Here is a 20,398-nt window from a genome sequence, read left to right as displayed (position 1 = left end):
TTCAGAGTAACTCTGAAAGCGCACTGCAATGCTCAAGTGACTGCTAATCAGCCATTTAAATGTAAAGCAGCAAGCTCATTGGCTGCGTATGCAACGGGAACCAATCAGCTTGTGACAAGTCGTTTAGTGCTAAGAATATCATCAGTTACGTTAAGGACCCATAGCCTGTGCCATCTAGTGTTTCATGACAGAACTTGGTATTTATTTATTTTATTTAGTTTTTTTCTCAGTTTGGGCCTCTGAATAAAATTGAGGTATTTTTTAATCCTCTTTCAGTTTTATATTCTTTTATAATATAAGAACCATAAAAGCCTGATTTATCAATTACGATACTCAACAAAAACACATATGCAAACATTTATTTTTGTCTATACCAATGTAATGTAGTGTTGCATTCAGAAATGTAAAACATTTAAAATTAATATTGATTCATAAAGTAATGTTCTAATTTTGATTTTTTTAAAAAGGGGACATTTGAGTAAAAACATTCGGTTACACTTTATAGGCAACTATTACTACTTTTAGTCATTTTAATTCATAATAAATATAGCAAATAAAAAGATTGTAATTTTGCGCATTGCATCCTCTGCAGTCTTACCCTGGCATTTGAGAAATCTGAAGTCTGATTATACTTTGAAGTGCAGAATGAGTCATCAAAATTGCTGATCTGTACTCTCCGCACCCCTAGTTTGAGAACCACTGCAGTAACGCATACATTGTCTAAAAAAATATACGTACACAATTATACGTCATAAATAAAAAAAAGCCATGATTAGAGGAGGACAGAGTGCCCCTCGTCACATCTAACTAAAGGCACCACTTGCTCATCTGGACAGACAGTCTCCCTGACCACTGCAGACCCAAAAGTCTATCATTTTAACTTGAAAAGTATCTCAATAATTTTTTTTTAGTCTGTGGAGCACAAAAGCAAGTCTAAAACGAAATGTTAGGGACTGACAGCCTTCTTCTGAACAACTCACAGCACTGAATGTGAATGGTGACTGTTGCGACATCTGTTGTACTGCTGTGGGTGAATTTGCATTTCGTTAAGCCCAACACATATTTTGTGTTAACAGGCCATTTGAATGTCATTCACTAAACTTGTTCTGCACTACGTTTGATGCAAATGGCCTTTACAGTCAGAAAATTTGGTCTTAGAAGACACAGAACAAGAAGAAATACAAAAACATGTATTGGTTTACATCGGTACAACACCTATGTAAACCAACACATGTTTTTGTATTTCTTCTTGTAAACATTGGTTTAACAAAGTCAATAAAAGACAGAAAAAAATGTGCAAATATGTGCAAAATAATGTTTCATATCGTTCGGTATTGATAATTATTGACTTTTTTATAACCTTTTTTAAAACAAAGAGCTATAGAATTTTTTTTTTATTTAACCACTGTATTTTTAAATTAACCCAATTTATTGAGACAAACAACAAATATTTTTGGTTTTAACAATCAAACACAAAATAAAAATTAAACAAATATCGCATATCTAATGTTTTATATGCAGATTAAATAGGTCTTAAGGAAACTTTTGTCTTGTCTCCCGAGGCCACAGGAGGGCACAATGAGCAAAATATTGCAGCACATTTAAATTGTCAACGCAAGGAAATAACTCTATAAAAAAACGTGCATTACGTCTAAATTAACTCATAAAAATCTAATATAATTTCGTAAATTGCATAAACAATTATGAACAAAACAGCATCATGTATTTATGCATTGCTTAATCAAAAGAGCTGAAGCGCCATTCACACAAACTGCATTTAAAAACATATGAGACGCAGTGAAAACGAATAAACCTCCACAAATTTGTGACGTGTTTTCTAAAAGTTTAAACTGTTTTAACTTTGCATGGCTTTCTATACATCTCTTGTGTGTGACGCGAGTGCAGCAGTCATATTTGTCCATCTAAAAAATGCGCTGAATATGCGTTCTGTCAATCAATATCTTCTCCGCATTGAGCTTCTATATTTCTCTAATATTTTGAATGAATAACGCAGCACCGGCGCGTCTCGTGGGCTAGACTAACAAAACATTAAACTACAACGTCACTTACATCATCATCACCGCATCTTGCGCGCCACTGATGACGCTCCCTGACGCACACCTAACATTGCAAATGTTTATTTTAAATTGGACTAATATTCATTCTTTATTTACAATCTCCTCATCACAGGCAGGCACAGCACTCATTTCAGCATGTGTTCATGTTTGCGTGTGCTGTCTGCGTCACTCATAGTGCGCTATATCGGAAAAAAAATTATATCGTTATCGAAGAAGGTGTACCGTCGATAATATCGATACCGTTTTATCGCCCAGGCCTATTTAGGAGTATGACAGCTTATCACATGGACTTAGAGACTTTGTACCTTATCTACCATTAAAAGGTATATATTAGTACAGTAACACAGTATGTAGAAGTAACCCTTAAGGTACTACTATGAACCTTTCAGGAGCACATAAGTTATTTACCTTTAAGGTGCACATTAGTACCTCAGAGTAGTAATAGTGTAGTGTACAGAAAAAAAATAAGAAACAAAATACAAGTACCTTGGAGTTGTAATACTCTATATAGTAGTAGCCCATAAGGCGGTGGTTCTCAACTTCAGTCCTCGTGACCCACTGCTTAGCACATTTCATATGTCTTCCTTATTTAACGCACCTATTCAGATCATCAGCTCATTAGGAAAGAGCTCCATGAACTGAACCGAGAGGTTGTTTAAGGCCAAAGTATACTTCCTTTTTTTTTAAGTGTACGAGCACCGTTGTACACGTAGCCTTTCAAAGTATAGTCCATTTAAGGTTTACGCGAATGCAGACGGTCTACACATGCACTCTAGAAAGCTTCATCTTTGTGTCTGCACTATTTTTCTCCAGACGTTATGACCGATAAAAATGTCTTTGTACTCTTTTAAAGTAAAGTTGCTGCTCTCTCTCTCATAACCCCCTCACACGAGCGCTCGTCAATGTGGCCGTGTGTTGTTGTTGCAGTCTCTGCTATTTTGTTGTTGTTTCATCTCTTTAGTTTAATTTTCTACTGTGAAACAATGGCCTGGGCTAATGTTGCCAACTTGTGGAACAAGTGAGCAGTGCAAAACCAAGTTAATGCGCATGTGTGACCTGCGCATACAAAGTACGCACGGTTACAAAAATCAGATGGTGCTTATACAATACGTGCGTACTATTCTGTTGACAAAATTTGCATCACGCGTACTGTATGTGGACCCTCGTTTAAGCGGAAAAACCGAAGTATACGTTAGCCTTTACACAACACCGTTTTCAACTAAAAACAGAATTTTGTTTTTGTTTTGGCCATTCATTTACACGACAGCTGCGTTTTGGAGGCCTGAAATTACAAACTTTTGAAAATGTGCTTTCAAAGTGCACGTTTTTGAAAATGATACCGTTATCATGTCTGTGTAGACTATGAAAATGTGAATTTATGAAAACGGTGTCGTCATGCGCATGCATTTTACATGTTCAGTCTATAGGAATGTGTACGTGCGCAGATGCATAGTGTCTCTTTACAAAAAGACATCGCCAACTACTAGCCTGGCCTGCATAAATACTGCTTGTTTAGTTATTTTCACGGATCTTCCTTATTTAACGCACTTGTTTCAGATCAGCAGCTCGCTAGGAGAGACCTCCATGAACTGAACTGAGGATGTGTTTACACTTGGCATTAACATGCGATCACCGTGGCATGATCCGATCAAGCAGATCGGATCATCAGTCAATCAGGACACGGCGCGGTTACACTTGGCAACATCAAGTGACTTCTCTATCTGGATAACTGATCGGATCTCTCTTTCCCGCACAATATTTAAATAACATTCCTATCAGAAGCACGTTCACACTTTTCACGTCTTTTCAATGTGTATGTGGACAACATCCGGATACAGGTCGCATGTTAATGCCAAGTGTAAATGAGTGTGTCAGACAAGAAAGACATACAAAATGTGAGGAGCAGTGGGTCCCGAGAACCAGAGTTGAGAACCACTGCCTTAAGAACCCTTTAAGGTGCCTATGAGTACCTTAGAGTAGTAATAATTTATGTTTTAGTACCCCTTAAGGTGTGTCTTTAATAATCAAATGCTTCTGAAGATCTTAATCAGCTGGTTTGGATGTGTTTGATCAGGGTTGGAGCTGAACTTTGCAGAAACCCTGCCTTAAGGTACTACTATGAACCTTTTAGGAGTAAATAAAGTGGAAAGATGTTCCTTTAGAGGGTACCGGCCCAGTGACAAGCTGTTGTACCCATAAAAGTATGATTTTTGCAAATTTTTCTGAGTAAATTAGACTAAGCAGTGAAAATGAGTATGCAATATGTTTCTTCAAAAAGTGCAAACATCCTTTGCCACACACACACACACACACACACACCCTCACCTTTCATGTAAAAGTACTTGTGATAGTATCGAGCCCCAAGGTCTGCATGCTCTATGAAGTAGTTACTTTTCCCCTGTGCCTGGACATGGCTCTCCCTGGGCTCCTCTAACATGGACACAGCATTGTTGGGACTTTGAAAACTCCTCCACCTGTGCCTGCCGGCCCGCGGCAGGCTGAGCCCCACGCTCTCCTCGCCACCCATCTCATTCCGAAAGTGAGGACAGCTGAGCAGGAGATCATTATCGTTCCCATCTCCTTCATCCAGCAAGGACTGCTCTACATCTTCCGAGCCAGTCCCGTTTCCTGAGCTGCCCCCTCCACCCTGAGAAACTGAGGAAGGTGTGGATTGTGAAAGTGGACGGAGTTGAGAGGCAGCTGACGCACCGGACGTGATGTTCTTCTTGCGTCCAATGCTGTCCCGATTGGTTGCAGCCTCCGACAGGTCGAAGAGAATGCTCTGTACATCATAGTGTGCAAAATTGCGCACCCAAGCACCACCTGGGACTTGGTCACAGGAAAACTGAGGGGCCTGCAGAGGGGACGATTTGGCCTTCTTACCGAGCCCCTCTGGTTTGGGGGGCTTGACCGGTTTTGACGTGTCTGCTGCTGGAGCACAGTTTCCTTGATACTCTCCGTCCACTTCAGGAGGTGCCTCTTGCAGACCAAGAAGAACAAACGGATCTCTGAAGCGCAAGGCACTGGGACTGAGAACACCTTGATCTTCCGAACCGGGATCTACAATCTGGGTTTGTCTTTCTAGCGAGGACAGGCTTCCGTACTCTCGGTGGAGGGAATCGCCCGGCCCCACAGTCCCAGATTTGTCCACCCCTACTCGGAGCAACTTCCTCCCGACTTGCCCCACTGAATCCAAATCTCCAAGGGTGACATCACTGTTGCTGCGCTGCATTATGTGTCCACGACCTACTGTTCTCAGGTTCAGTGCAGCTGCGCTGGGTGTGACAGTCTCGCTGTTTGTTCCCTCTCCCTCTCTCCTAGGAGGCCATTCTGCCACAACTCGTGTCCGCACGCTACCACCATCCTGCTGGGGGTCAAAGTTCACTCTCGCTAGGGTCGGGCGTGGGCTCTGCCTGCGGAACTTGCGGATGAAAAGATCGTCTGATTGCATGATTTGAAGTTGTGGGAAGCTCTCGCTTTTCAGTTGCCCTTGCCCCTTTTGTTACACCTCCCCACCAAAGTACTGCATCTGTGTGAATAAGGAGTTTTTGGGGAACTCAAGTGACCAACATAAATGTTTCTGTTCTAGCCATGAACACTGAAATTCTCCAGTGCTGCCAGAAGAGCTCGGTTCAATAGGTTCCTCATTCACTAAAATATTCAGAAGGGTTGAGCGCAACTTTCTGCCTTGGAATAAAATAACAGCCGCACAGGCTCCAGAGATGATTTCAATCTCTCGGTAAACATCTTAAGTTCTAACATACAGGATTACTCTCATCATTAATGTTATAGGATGCATCCAGCAGAATGACTATGATTGTATGTGGACTGACTGAAATTGGATTCCCAGTCTGGTTTATTCTGAGTCAGGTACGCCTCGTTGTGACTCTCCGTTCACAGCCGACCACAAGCTCTGTGCCCTTAGAGACCACGGCTGCATCCTCCACTGTATTCCTGAAACACAATGAAACAGGTTATTATTAGTTTGTAGGTGATAATAGATGTTGCATTTTTCCTAAATTACATTGTGTTGCATGGCAGTACATTATATGCTGTGGTAAAATCTGCTGAACCACTTACACTGTACTCTGCATTGATCTGTGCGGCTATTAGCTGGAACGACTGCTTTAAGTTATTTATATTAGAGTGGTTTGTTGATTGACTTTAAACAATCACTTACTTCTTATATTAAAAGTGGTCAGACTTTTGTCATGTGGACAAGGTTTAACAAACCGACACTAAGCAGAAAACTACAATCTGTGTACTGTTTTTAATGCTGAAGATGGAAATGAGCAACCTCTTTTCCCAGCTAATAAAGCGCAGAGAGTACCATGAGAGACAAACGTGCTGCACGTTCAGTGATACATTTAAGCATAAAGCAATTAGCTCTGTGCACATGTGTTTTGTGAAGAGCATTTGCAGTAATATAGATACACATCTGAATGATCGAATACACTTCAGAATTTGGTCAAAATACTTGTCTTGGCGAGTATTGGCACAGATGGTAATGTCTTGGAAATGTAAAAATGCCAAACAACAAATATGTCAAACGAAAACATTAAAATCAAAAGTTGTGCTTGTTAACATAAGTTAATGCACTGTGAACTAACATGAACTAACAATGAACGACAATGAACAATGAATGTATTTTCATTAACTAACATTAACACAGATTAATAAATACTGTAATAAATGTATTGTTCATTGTTTGTTCATGTTAGTTAATACATTTACTAACATTAACTAATGTTAATGTTAGTAAATGTATTAATATTAACAAACATTAACTAATGGAACCTTAGTGTAAAGTGTTACCAAAATGTCTTGGTTTTATGATATTCCTTAAAAATACTATTATTATTATTATTATTATTATTACTCAAGGAAGTTCATTTTAGTATACAAAAGCAATACCTATATCTGTGTCATAATTTCTTCAAGTTAAACCAAACCTTAATTTTGATGGGTTGTCATAAAGATCTTTGATTTTCAGTGTGTATTTGACAGTATTTTTCTCAAATAACACAGTGAAAAGCTTGTGAAGTTACTCTCAGAGCAGCTCTGGAGATGAAGTGTTTGCGTCCTCACATAGTGAGACGCAGATGCTGAAAACACCATGAGCGTCACATGTGTTTGAGTTTGTGTATCAGACAAAACCATGCCATTCATTCACACAGAGACACACAAAACATGCAGACTTATTAGCCACACGCACACACACAGCTGGTTGGGCGGTCTTATCACTTACCAAAAAGATTAAGAATGTCTAATCCAGCTGTCTATTCTAGTGAACCTCCAAATTAAAATGTAACCAAACGTGCCCCATTCCTAATTTACACACACTGACATACAATTGATTTGAACTGCATAAGCAGGCTCTTTTGGAACCAGGGACTGCTCACATTAAAAACAATGACAACAACAAAAACCATGTAAGAACGTCAATGTTATATGTATACTGTACATGTGGCTGTGTAATTGGGCATGTAATACCTGACACACAAGCATGTATCTAACAAATAATGCACATTTGTCTTGCAACAAGGGGGCGGGGGGATCACAGGCCTATATAAACATCAGCGCAAACATGATGTGGTTGCTAAGGTAAAACCGTTTTTATTTTTATACACTTCCTTACAGTATATGAAGCTGGATATGTGCGGTGCTAACACTCAAAAGCATCAGTTTTCAAATCTCCCAGCATATTAAAAATGTTTTGAAGTCACAACATAATACTCTTCAAGTAATTGTGCGAAAATTACGGTTTATTAATCGAAACTCTGTAAATCATACTCTGTGTGAATATAATTTAAGGTGTCTACAATCTTTGTGTCTACAATTTGTCTACAAATAAGGTGAAAAAGGTGTCGGGGTTTTACTGCCTCTAGTGTTCATTTTTTTGGAAACTGCAGTGATATGTACTTATTGGTACGTATTTCGCGTCTTGCAAAAATGTGCCCCCAGATACTATTTGCCATGAAACTGGGTTGATAATTTTAGATATCTGTAACTTTAAATTGATGAGTATGAATATAATTCTGACTAGCCAAAAATTAATGACTAGTTGTAATTACAGATTATAATAGAATTACAGTCTAATTTTGACTAGTCTTATTGAATTACAGATATCTACAAGTTAAGTAAATTAAGAATAACCTGAATGTGATTTTTTTTGTCTTAATATCATTAGACAGCTCTTTGTGAGAACTCAACTGTAGGTCTCTAAAATTAAAAAAAGGAAGTCAACTGAGACAAAGACATATTCTGATAACTGAATTATCAGCCCATACAGATCCGATACAAGGAATGTTGTTTTTTTTTCTTAATTTAAATCAGTGTAACATACTTCACTAACATGCTAACTAAACAATACTAAAAAACACAAAATAAAAATACTTAAAACAAAAAAACACATGCCTATGACAAATGGATGCATCCCTAGACAAAACTGCATTCTAAATTATATATCTAAATTTGCATTAGCCAGAACTGAATTATGACCAATAATGCTGGAAGCTTTAGGTCATATTAAAAATGTTTTGAAGTCACAACATAATACTCTTCAAGTAAATGTGCGAAAATTACGGTTTATTAATCGAAACTCTGTAAATCATACTCTGTGTGAATATAATTTAAGGTGTCTACAATCTTTGTGTCTACAATTTGTTATCAGAGCAGTGTGGATGCAGTTAATAATCTGCCTGCCTCCGACTCATCAACGCTTAATCAAATCGCTTAACGATAAAATGAGCGTTTATATGACAACAAAGGCTGCTTGCACTGAACAGACGACGATATGAATCATTGCCTGCTACATTTCAGCAATGCAAACCGGAACAGGACGAAGTCACCGAACGAACAAAGAAGCGAACGAGCGCATCCTTTCTCACTTACAGGACGCCGCTACTGTCTCCGTGCCGATTGCATCAGTGTGGCATTCGGTGTCACTCGCATTAAAAACAGCGTTCTCGAATGAAACTCACCGACAACAAAGCGATGTCTGACAGCTGTCTGGTCTCTTCCGCGCTCGGGTAATTCTTGTCGAACTGACGTCTTTCAGCCTAAACTAACTGAATTATCAGCCCATACAGATCCGATACAAGGAATGTTGTTGTTTTTTCTTAATTTAAATCAGTGTAACATACTTCACTAACATGCTAACTAAACAATACTAAAAAACACAAAATAAAAATACTTAATACAAAAAAACACATGCCTATGACAAATGGATGCATCCCTAGACAAAACTGCATTCTAAATTATATATCTAAATTTGCATTAGCCAGAACTGAATTATGACCAATAATGCTGGAAGCTTTAGGATAAATTGGCTTGCCATGAAGACACTAAAATAATGTGTTGTCGTTTCACACACACACACACATACACACACACCCGGTGTCCTGATCTCATTTCACACTCTCCTCTCTTGAAAGAGACGGGTTTTCTGCTTAGTGCAGATTTGGGGGGTAAATATGCGCACTGAGCAAATGCAGCAGAATCGAATGCCAGAACTGGTGCTTCTCCCTCATTGTAAAGGCCGAAATGTTGCACGAAATAAATAAGTGGTTCGATTGGTGGGCAACTGCACATCTAATTCAATCTCCAAGAGGAATGAACGCTTGTTTTGGTCAACAGATGTTAAAACAATCCAATAAGGGATTCAACAGAATCTGTAGTGCATTTCGTGTTAATTGAGTTGTGCATTTATTTAACACATTTGGTTACTTGTGCACTTGTCTGTTTCCTCTTTCTGATATGGGAAATTACTGAGACCCCATTCTCAGTACGCCGATTCAGCTTTCAGTTTCACTTCCAATTTTCTGACATTTTATTTAAAAAGTAGTACATGTGTATTTGCACAAAGCTTTCATGTCCTTTATGGTCCAGCCTTATCACTGAGCACTCACATGAGTAATTGTTTTAGGCCTTGTTTTTCAGAAATGTTTTTTAAAGCTAAAAAGCACGTCTAAAGCTTAATGTCCTTTAGACGTGTCTCATTATGTGGTTTGTGTTTTGCTTGTATGTTTGTTGGTAAGATGATATGAACTTTCAGTGGAGACTAGCTATTGCATGTCTTTTTGTCATTTATGTTTACACTACATAAAACATTTAGGATGCATTATCAAACATCATAAATATTTCATAGTGTCAATATGATTGTGGCCTTTCTGCTTTCTCTCACTTATTTTCAGTTTCTGGTGCATCTCCTGCTAATGTGTTTATTACTGTTGTGAGTTCATGCATGAATAATTGGTAGCTGAAAATAGATGCAAATATGTTCTATATCTACAAATCTACATATAGATCATTGCTGATTGGGAACTAAAATGTAAATGTTGGCATATTATATGTTCAGGCTACAAATATTAAGTCTGTATTGGGCAGGGAGTCTGATTTAAGATGATTCATGTTGAAGGGTCAAAACATGTAGAATAAGTTGCGTTTTCATAAGTATAATTTATGGACTGGCAAATATGCAAGCACAAACAAAAATCAGCATTATAGGATAATATATTAATGTATGTATTTATTAGTATTATTATTGCCGAAGACAACGTAGCTCTTAGATGCACTTGGTCAACCTGACCTTTAACACAAACACAATTTTTTATGCATTTATCTAAAAACCGTGCTTTATACGTTCCTTCGAACTCATTTGTAAAGTCCCTCTGCTGTCACTAATTTAATTTTACCCCTAAAACGCACCTTTGATAATCAAAATGACATATTTAAATGTTTTTTAATTTCTGTGCAAATAATTTCTTCATGCCTTAAAATGACTTAAATGTAACTCTACCCTTACCTCATTTAGTGTAAGCAGATTCATGAATATGCAAATTAGTCCCGCCTCCACTCAATCACACCTGCTCTACTTTCACCCGGTTATCTGAAGTTGTAAAATCACAATGGCAAGTAGCAATATTGCATTCATTCATCCATGTATGTTTGAACCAGAAGCTGACTCCAAAGAAGAAGAGGAAGAGTGAATTATAATGTAGCAGAATAGTAATGCATTTTATGTATCGCTTTTTACAGCGTCAGACATATAGCAATAATTGGTATCATTAGCCTTTGAGTTGACTGTGTTATTAAACAGCTAATAATGTGTAGGTTTATTATGAAAATTGTACATTTGTAAATTACATAAACTGTACACTTGTAAATAACATATCTGTACATGCATTTAAAAATTATTGATGCTTTTCTCTATATTTCTACCCCTGTGTTATATTGCATTATTTAATTTTCTTATATTAGTGTTATATTTCATCTCTACTGTGTAATGCATCATGTCTGTATGTCTGTACGTTCTTCTACACTGGAAGCTCTTGACGTCAAGACAAATTCATTATGTGTGTAAACAGGCTTGGCAATAAAGCTCTTTCTGAATTTCTGACTTTTTTTGTTCTCCATTTCCCCGCAAATTAGTATGCAGTCACTGCTCCCCCATCCTGTATTTCATATATCCATATTTCAGCAAAACAGTTTTGATTTTGAAAATTGCAGTGACCCATTGGGGCCAATGCAAAACACTTAAACCCTATCAAGATGCAATGATACACAGCTTGCTATGATGCCCAGTGTCTCTTACAGTTTTAAATTCCCTGTATGCAGTGAGGAATTAAACAGTGAAAAGGCTTAAAAAGCTTTCAGTGTTGAGGGTTCTGCTGCACATAATGGAAACACATATACAATCAATATATGTTATATAAATAATAGTTTGTTTGAAGAACAGAAAGCAGAGTAAAGGCGAATGTGTTTTTTTATTTCAGAGAAGCTGTATCCTATGTTTCTTGCCTGCTCTGACCGTCACCCTTATTATAGGGTCTGCTTCCTGTTTGACAGGAAATGATGTGATGCTGCCTGACCTTTATGTATGCTGGGAGGATGAAACTGTCATGCCATGCTGCCTGGCCTGATAGAACAAGGTGAACTTTGGTTTGGTTCAATGTGTAGTTTCTCTCTACACTGTTTCCTCCGCACTCATGTTTTGTAAGTGATTTGTACATTTTAACATTTGCTCTCATACAAAGCTAAATAATTTTTCCTCATTTTTGTCAATAAAATTGGAGCAATGCATGTGTATACGTTGTAGATTGTATAGAAAAAAAATCAAATGCTAGACCAAGGCCCTGTTTACACTATTAACATATGAGATACAATCACAAGTGGTCAACCAAGACAGATTGCAGTTATCACACACGTCTCAAATGAAACGCCTGTGATCATTAGGGACTGGATTTAGTGTCCCTGAGATCTTGAATACAGTTCCCTTAATAAGAGAGATCTTCCACGAGTGAATTTGCAAATTGACATAAATTATTCTGTTCAAAAGTTCAAATATTCTTGGTTCTTCTTATCGTGTTTTACTTCCTCCTGCATAACGTCATGTCAGTCTGTCACTGCAAGTTGATATCATAGTGAAGATGCTCTGTGAATTATTTAGCACATATTGATATTTATAAACAACTGATATAGAGGTGAGTAAAATAAAATCTATATTTACAGCAGTGCTTTTGATGGATGATAATTTCACTTCAAGCGTTAGCCAAAAATGTCAAAAGAGAATAGCTTCACCACTTAAAACATTACAACATCCTGAGTATTCAAATCTTTGTAGCTGGATTATGGAATCCACCTTTGTCTTTATGTAAACAAATTATTATGGAATGAATACACTCTAAAAGAATATACTTAAGTGTGAACTGAATGTAATGTTTCCGGACACTTACATGCAAGTTGATTGCAGTTAAATGAAAATATATCATAGTTTAAATGTATTTACTTTTAAGTTCAGCTTATTGCATTCAACATAAGTTTAAACTATAACACGTTTTCATTTAATTGCAATCAACTTGCATTTAAATGTCCGAAAACATTGCATCTTAAATGTAATTTCATAATTACTCCTGTTGTATTTTAAATATGATTAAAGTTCTGCCGACTGTTCTGATTTATGGCACACTAAAATTTCTACAGAAACTTATATGTCACGCATTTAAAATGTAATTGTAATTACACACTTGTAATGATGAAGATACAATATAGTATACAAAAAAATGAACTTCAAATGTGATATTGAATAACACATAGTTAAAATGATCAAGTACTTCACATGTGCTTTAGTACGTTAGTCAACACATCAAAATAAGTGTAAAACACAACAAAAGATTAACGATTATTAAAAAATAATTGGTTAAAATGCACGTTAAAGTACAACATTTAATTTGACATTATTGGAAAGTGTGTACTTAAGTGTCTTAGGAAACAAAGTAATATTATACTACCTGCAAGTAGTTTTTAGTATCCACTAATATTGGCACCCTTGGTAAATATGAGCAAAGGCGGCTGTGAAAATAAATCTGCATCGGTTATCCTTCTGATCTTTCATTAAAAAAATTCACAAATCTCTAACCTTTCATTGAAGTAAAACAACGGAAAGTGGGAGGAAACTCGCGCTATGAAATACATGTTTTTCTTCAATGCATGTTGGCCAGAATTATTGGCACCCCTAGAAATTATTATGAGTCAAACAGCTCTGAAGTATATTCCCATTCATATTTACGTTTTTTTTAGCACACCAAGGTGACTAGGAACATGTAATTGTCCAGCCGTGACTTCCTGTTTCACAGGATTATAAATATGAGGAACACAAAGGCCAAATTCCCTTAATCATCCATCACCAAAGAATATAGTTCTGATGTGCAGAACAAGATTGTTGAGCTTCACAAATTAGAAAGTGGCTGTATTAAAAGAGCTAAAGCATTGAAAATCCCCACTTTCACCAATAATTAAGAAGTTCCAGTCAACTAAAGATATTAGAAATCTGCCTGGAAGAGGACGTGTGTCTATCTCGTCCTAATGCATGGTGAGGAGGAGAGTTTGAGTGGCCAAAGACTCTCCGAGGACCACTGCTAGAGAATTGAAGAGATTAGTGGGGTCAGAAAGCCTGAAAAGATATATCAAACAGCTCCTACATCACCACATGTTGTTCGGGAAGGTTTCAAGAAAAATCCTCCTCGCTCATCCAGAAACAAACTCCAGCAAATTCAGTTGTCAAACATTACTGGAACTTCAAACGGGACTGGCTTCTATGGTCAGATGAAAAAAAAGGGTTTTCTGGCAGCAAACCCACCAGGTTTGGCGCAAACAGGGATAAAAAGTATCCCATGGCCACGGTTAAATATACTGCTAGATCTTTAATGTTGTGGGCCTATTTTTTTTAGAGGTCCTGGAAATCACAAGTGGTCAACCAAGACAGATTGCAGTTATCACACACGTCTCAAATGAAACGCCTGTGATCATTAGGGACTGGATTTAGTGTCCCTGAGATCTTGAATACAGTTCCCTTAATAAGAGAGATCTTCCACGAGTGAATTTGCAAATTGACATAAATTATTCTGTTCAAAAGTTCAAATATTCTTGGTTCTTCTTATCGTGTTTTACTTCCTCCTGCATAACGTCATGTCAGTCTGTCACTGCAAGTTGATATCATAGTGAAGATGCTCTGTGAATTATTTAGCACATATTGATATTTATAAACAACTGATATAGAGGTGAGTAAAATAAAATCTATATTTACAGCAGTGCTTTTGATGGATGATAATTTCACTTCAAGCGTTAGCCAAAAATGTCAAAAGAGAATAGCTTCACCACTTAAAACATTACAACATCCTGAGTATTCAAATCTTTGTAGCTGGATTATGGAATCCACCTTTGTCTTTATGTAAACAAATTATTATGGAATGAATACACTCTAAAAGAATATACTTAAGTGTGAACTGAATGTAATGTTTCCGGACACTTACATGCAAGTTGATTGCAGTTAAATGAAAATATATCATAGTTTAAATGTATTTACTTTTAAGTTCAGCTTATTGCATTCAACATAAGTTTAAACTATAACACGTTTTCATTTAATTGCAATCAACTTGCATTTAAATGTCCGAAAACATTGCATCTTAAATGTAATTTCATAATTACTCCTGTTGTATTTTAAATATGATTAAAGTTCTGCCGACTGTTCTGATTTATGGCACACTAAAATTTCTACAGAAACTTATATGTCACGCATTTAAAATGTAATTGTAATTACACACTTGTAATGATGAAGATACAATATAGTATACAAAAAAATGAACTTCAAATGTGATATTGAATAACACATAGTTAAAATGATCAAGTACTTCACATGTGCTTTAGTACGTTAGTCAACACATCAAAATAAGTGTAAAACACAACAAAAGATTAACGATTATTAAAAAATAATTGGTTAAAATGCACGTTAAAGTACAACATTTAATTTGACATTATTGGAAAGTGTGTACTTAAGTGTCTTAGGAAACAAAGTAACATTATACTACCTGCAAGTAGTTTTTAGTATCCACTAATATTGGCACCCTTGGTAAATATGAGCAAAGGCGGCTGTGAAAATAAATCTGCATCGGTTATCCTTCTGATCTTTCATTAAAAAAATTCACAAATCTCTAACCTTTCATTGAAGTAAAACAACGGAAAGTGGGAGGAAACTCGCGCTATGAAATACATGTTTTTCTTCAATGCATGTTGGCCAGAATTATTGGCACCCCTAGAAATTATTATGAGTCAAACAGCTCTGAAGTATATTCCCATTCATATTTACGTTTTTTTTAGCACACCAAGGTGACTAGGAACATGTAATTGTCCAGCCGTGACTTCCTGTTTCACAGGATTATAAATATGAGGAACACAAAGGCCAAATTCCCTTAATCATCCATCACCAAAGAATATAGTTCTGATGTGCAGAACAAGATTGTTGAGCTTCACAAATTAGAAAGTGGCTGTATTAAAAGAGCTAAAGCATTGAAAATCCCCACTTTCACCAATAATTAAGAAGTTCCAGTCAACTAAAGATATTAGAAATCTGCCTGGAAGAGGACGTGTGTCTATCTCGTCCTAATGCATGGTGAGGAGGAGAGTTTGAGTGGCCAAAGACTCTCCGAGGACCACTGCTAGAGAATTGAAGAGATTAGTGGGGTCAGAAAGCCTGAAAAGATATATCAAACAGCTCCTACATCACCACATGTTGTTCGGGAAGGTTTCAAGAAAAATCCTCCTCGCTCATCCAGAAACAAACTCCAGCAAATTCAGTTGTCAAACATTACTGGAACTTCAAACGGGACTGGCTTCTATGGTCAGATGAAAAAAAAGGGTTTTCTGGCAGCAAACCCACCAGGTTTGGCGCAAACAGGGATAAAAAGTATCCCATGGCCACGGTTAAATATACTGCTAGATCTTTAATGTTGTGGGCCTATTTTTTTAGAGGTCCTGGAAATCTTGTTCAGATATTGGCATCATGCAAACAGCTCCTACATCACCACATGTTGTTCGGGAAGGTTTCAAGAAAAATCCTCCTCGCTCATCCAGAAACAAACTCCAGCAAATTCAGTTGTCAAACATTACTGGAACTTCAAACGGGACTGGCTTCTATGGTCAGATGAAAAAAAAGGGTTTTCTGGCAGCAAACCCACCAGGTTTGGCGCAAACAGGGATAAAAAGTATCCCATGGCCACGGTTAAATATACTGCTAGATCTTTAATGTTGTGGGCCTATTTTTTTTAGAGGTCCTGGAAATCTTGTTCAGATATTGGCATCATGGATCCATATCAAATACCAACAGATTAAAAAATCCGAACCTGGCATTATAGGAGAAAGACGGTTAAATATACTGCTAGATCTTTAATGTTGTGGGCCTATTTTTTTAGAGGTCCTGGAAATCTTGTTCACATATAGGCATCATGGATCCATATCAAATACCAACAGATTAAAAAATCCGAACCTGGCATTATAGGAGAAAACTCAGAGCCATTATCTTGGGAAAAGGACGATGCAATAAATGGGTGCCAATAATTGTGGCTAACGTGAATTAGAGAACTTTCCATTGTTTTACTTCAATGATAGGTTAGAATTTTTTTAATTTTTTGAATGAAAGATCAAAAGGATAAACGATGCAGATTTATTTTCACAGCCACCTTTGCTCATATTTACCAGGGGTGCCAATATTAGTGTAGGGAACTGTATACACACACACACACACACACACACTTTTAAGATTTAAGATTTGAAGAACACGACAAGTGCACATTCAGTACAATTAAGTGCACATCTTTTTCACAAGCGTCCTGAAAATTGTGTATTAGTTGTGCCTCTATCTCATTTCTCAGTACTTAGAGAGCAACCCAAGTAACCCAAAATTGGCCGCTCCATGTTCCCCTAATGTGGTACTTGTGCAAGGTCACCCCAGTGCTTGAAGCAACACTATTTTAGCATATGACACTGAACACTTAAATAAAAAAATAAATGCCATTTTACGTTCAGTGTCAAAAAACGTCTGCTCGACACAATTAGCAAAGGACTGACAAAATAAAAGTGTCCAAAAGGAAATGTAGTAAATATGCATAAACATGGAAGGACATGTTTAAGGACATATTCGGTTATTCATAAGCAAACCATCAGACCACATTGAGGATACAGTATGCTTAAAAAGTCGTAGATTTTTGCTCCATCTCGAATTCAAACTTTAGAACAAGAACAAAACCTCAAGCAGGAAGTCTACAGCTTGGCTCATGGGGCTGAAATGAAACAATCTTGCCAATGTTGCATGTCTTCATGTGAAAAATGTTCACAGGCAGAGATAGAAGACACAAGCAGACTTCATATTGGAGAAGTTTAGCAACAAAATAAACACTTTTTTTAGAGCTTTTGAATCTGTTGGCAGCATTTGAAATGGCAAGTGTTTTATGAGTTGTGTGTTTGTATGACACACGAAGAGGAAGAGGAACTTGACATGACAAAACAAAACAACACAAAGGGAATTAAGTTTGGTAATTCAAATGAGAGTATTTTATTCCTTATGCTACTATGGCTTGGATGTTTTCTATGTGTGAGTTCTGGTGACTTCCTCTAGCTATACGTCCATTTATGCACGTATGTACATGTTCCTTCCTGTATTATTAACAACATGTGTGTATATGGGTTTTATTATTACACATTTCCCCCTTTGGAGCAGTCTGGTGATTACCTTAATCATGAAAAAAGTACACTACAAGTCAAAAGGTTGGAATAATTAGGAGTTTTTAATGTTTTTGAAAGAAGTCTCTCCTGCTCACTTTGTTTATATGATCAAAAATACAGGAAAATAAATAAATATTGTTAGAATTTAAAATAACTCATTTCTATCAGCATATCAGAATGACTTCTGAAGGATCATGTTACACTGTAATGATGCTACAAAATCAGCTTTGTATCACAGGAATACATTTCATTTAATAATATTTCAAAGTAGAACACAGTTATTTTAAAATGTAAAAATATTTCAAAATTTTCACTATATTTTGTAGCAAATAAATGCAGCCTTGTTAAGCACAATATGCCTTCATTCAAAAAGATTAAAAAAAAATGTTTTCCAAAATTTTGTCTGCTAGTGTAAATATTTTATTTCTACAAATGCAAAACTTTTTAATAGGGATAGATCTAATTATAGGAAATTAGATTTATATAAAAACAATAGAGGTCTGTCGCATGTCCTCATTAATGTGTATGCATTTATGTTTTAAATCTCTACAGAAATGGGGCTTATTGCCCAAATGGACAGGAAGAACAACTGTTCCAGTGAAAGACAGAGTGAGACACACTCACACAAAGAAAGATAGTGAGAACCCTTCCCTCCATCACTACATCCATTATACTTCTGTCACACTGTCCACTCTGTCCATACTGATGTCTCTGCACCTGCGCCTGCTTCAGAGCCTTTCAGCACCCTCCTTTTCCTAATTTACATTCTCCTCTCATTGCACTATTTTTTTTCCCACACTTTCAACTAATATACACTTATACACTCTAACAAATAAAGGTCCAAAAGGGGGTTTCTGCAGTGATGCCATATTAGAACCATTTTGGGTTCCTCAAAGAACCTTTCAATGAACAGTTCTTTCTTGACGTGAAGAGCATTTTAATATTCAAAAGAAGCGTTTGCCAACATAAAGAACCCACATAAAGGTTCCACAGATGTTAAAGGCTCTTTACAGAAACATTGGTGCCAAATACAAAAACTACACAAAGAAAGATAGTGAGAACCCTTCCCTCCATCACTACATCCATTATACTTCTGTCACACTGTCCACTCTGTCCATACTGATGTCTCTGCACCTGCGCCTGCTTCAGAGCCTTTCAGCACCCTCCTTTTCCTAATTTACATTCTCCTCTCATTGCACTATTTTTTCCCCACACTTTCAACTAATATACACTTATACACTCTAACAAATAAAGGTCCAAAAGGGGGTTTCTGCAAATTTTTTTTTCAAGTGCATCATAAATTATTAAAGAAATGACATATATTAATAATAGTATGGAAACATCTTTGTAAAGTTGCATCTCTTTGGCCAACTACTGTAAATGTACATGTCATTTATCTGCTGAAAACAAGGCATCAGGTGTGAATTTACACATTTTTAGCTTATGAATATCAACTAGGCCATGCAGACATTGCTTGATATGGCCTTCTTAGAGAGTCCATTCTCTTGACCTAATTAATATTAATGAGCTTGGGGTGAGCTGAGCCCTGGGCTCATTTCTTCTAACATCAAGCTCGTTTGATTTGTCTAGGTTTCATATTTTTGCTTGTTTCAAGGAATGTACAGAGAATCTGTTTTAAACAATAAACACGAGAAACTGGACAAAGCACTCTAAATATTCGACAACAAATGCAATAGTGCATCCTGTTCATCTGTTCATCTCTCTCATGTTTAGAGTCTCAAAGATTTGACGAATTAGACATCTGTCTGTCAAAGAGCTCTTCATCTGGAAAACATCTACTGTGTACAAACACACCATACGCTCTAAATCATGAACACAGACATTCTCTAAATCAAGACAAGAAAGTTGTTCAGGATAAGCAGGTTTTTAAAAAATGCTTAGACACTAAAAGCGGTACTTGAGGCGCACTCAGTGAAACCATTCACTCATCTACCTAATCTATAGACCAAGACCGCTAAACTACAAGCACATTACACGCTTTAAACTCAGTTTGCTATTGTGAAACAAACTTTCTGCAAAACCTACTGATGACCTACAGCCAGTGATCATGTGTGAAAACACTGACACATCATTTCTTCACTTAGAAATCAAAACTCAGTGTTTTGAGAAAGAAATTATTTTACCCCCTTGCATTTCTGTTTACATTGTACACACACACACACACACACACACACACACACTCACTCACTCACTCACTCACTCACTCACTCACTCACTCACTCACTCACACACACACACACACA

General features: G+C 36.9%; 1 protein-coding gene across 1 annotated transcript in view; it reads right to left on the bottom strand.

The window, feature by feature from the left end:
- The window catches only part of LOC107550177 (signal-induced proliferation-associated 1-like protein 2), a 49,138-nt gene that overhangs the window by 20,138 nt on the left and 8,602 nt on the right, over positions 1 to 20,398 (bottom strand). The window contains exons 3-4 of the mRNA XM_016231414.1: positions 4,404 to 6,032; positions 599 to 720 (exon numbers count right to left, since the gene is read on the bottom strand). Of these exons, the coding sequence (XP_016086900.1) occupies positions 599 to 720; positions 4,404 to 5,529 (1,248 nt within the window). The 5' untranslated portion in view covers positions 5,530 to 6,032. The remainder of the gene's footprint in view (positions 1 to 598; positions 721 to 4,403; positions 6,033 to 20,398) is intronic.

This window comes from Sinocyclocheilus grahami, unplaced genomic scaffold, assembly GCF_001515645.1.
Source record: "Sinocyclocheilus grahami isolate Dianchi unplaced genomic scaffold, SAMN03320097.WGS_v1.1 scaffold390.1, whole genome shotgun sequence".
NCBI classification, from domain to species: Eukaryota; Metazoa; Chordata; class Actinopteri; order Cypriniformes; family Cyprinidae; genus Sinocyclocheilus; species Sinocyclocheilus grahami.
This window is presented reverse-complemented; position numbering and strand designations above follow the sequence as displayed.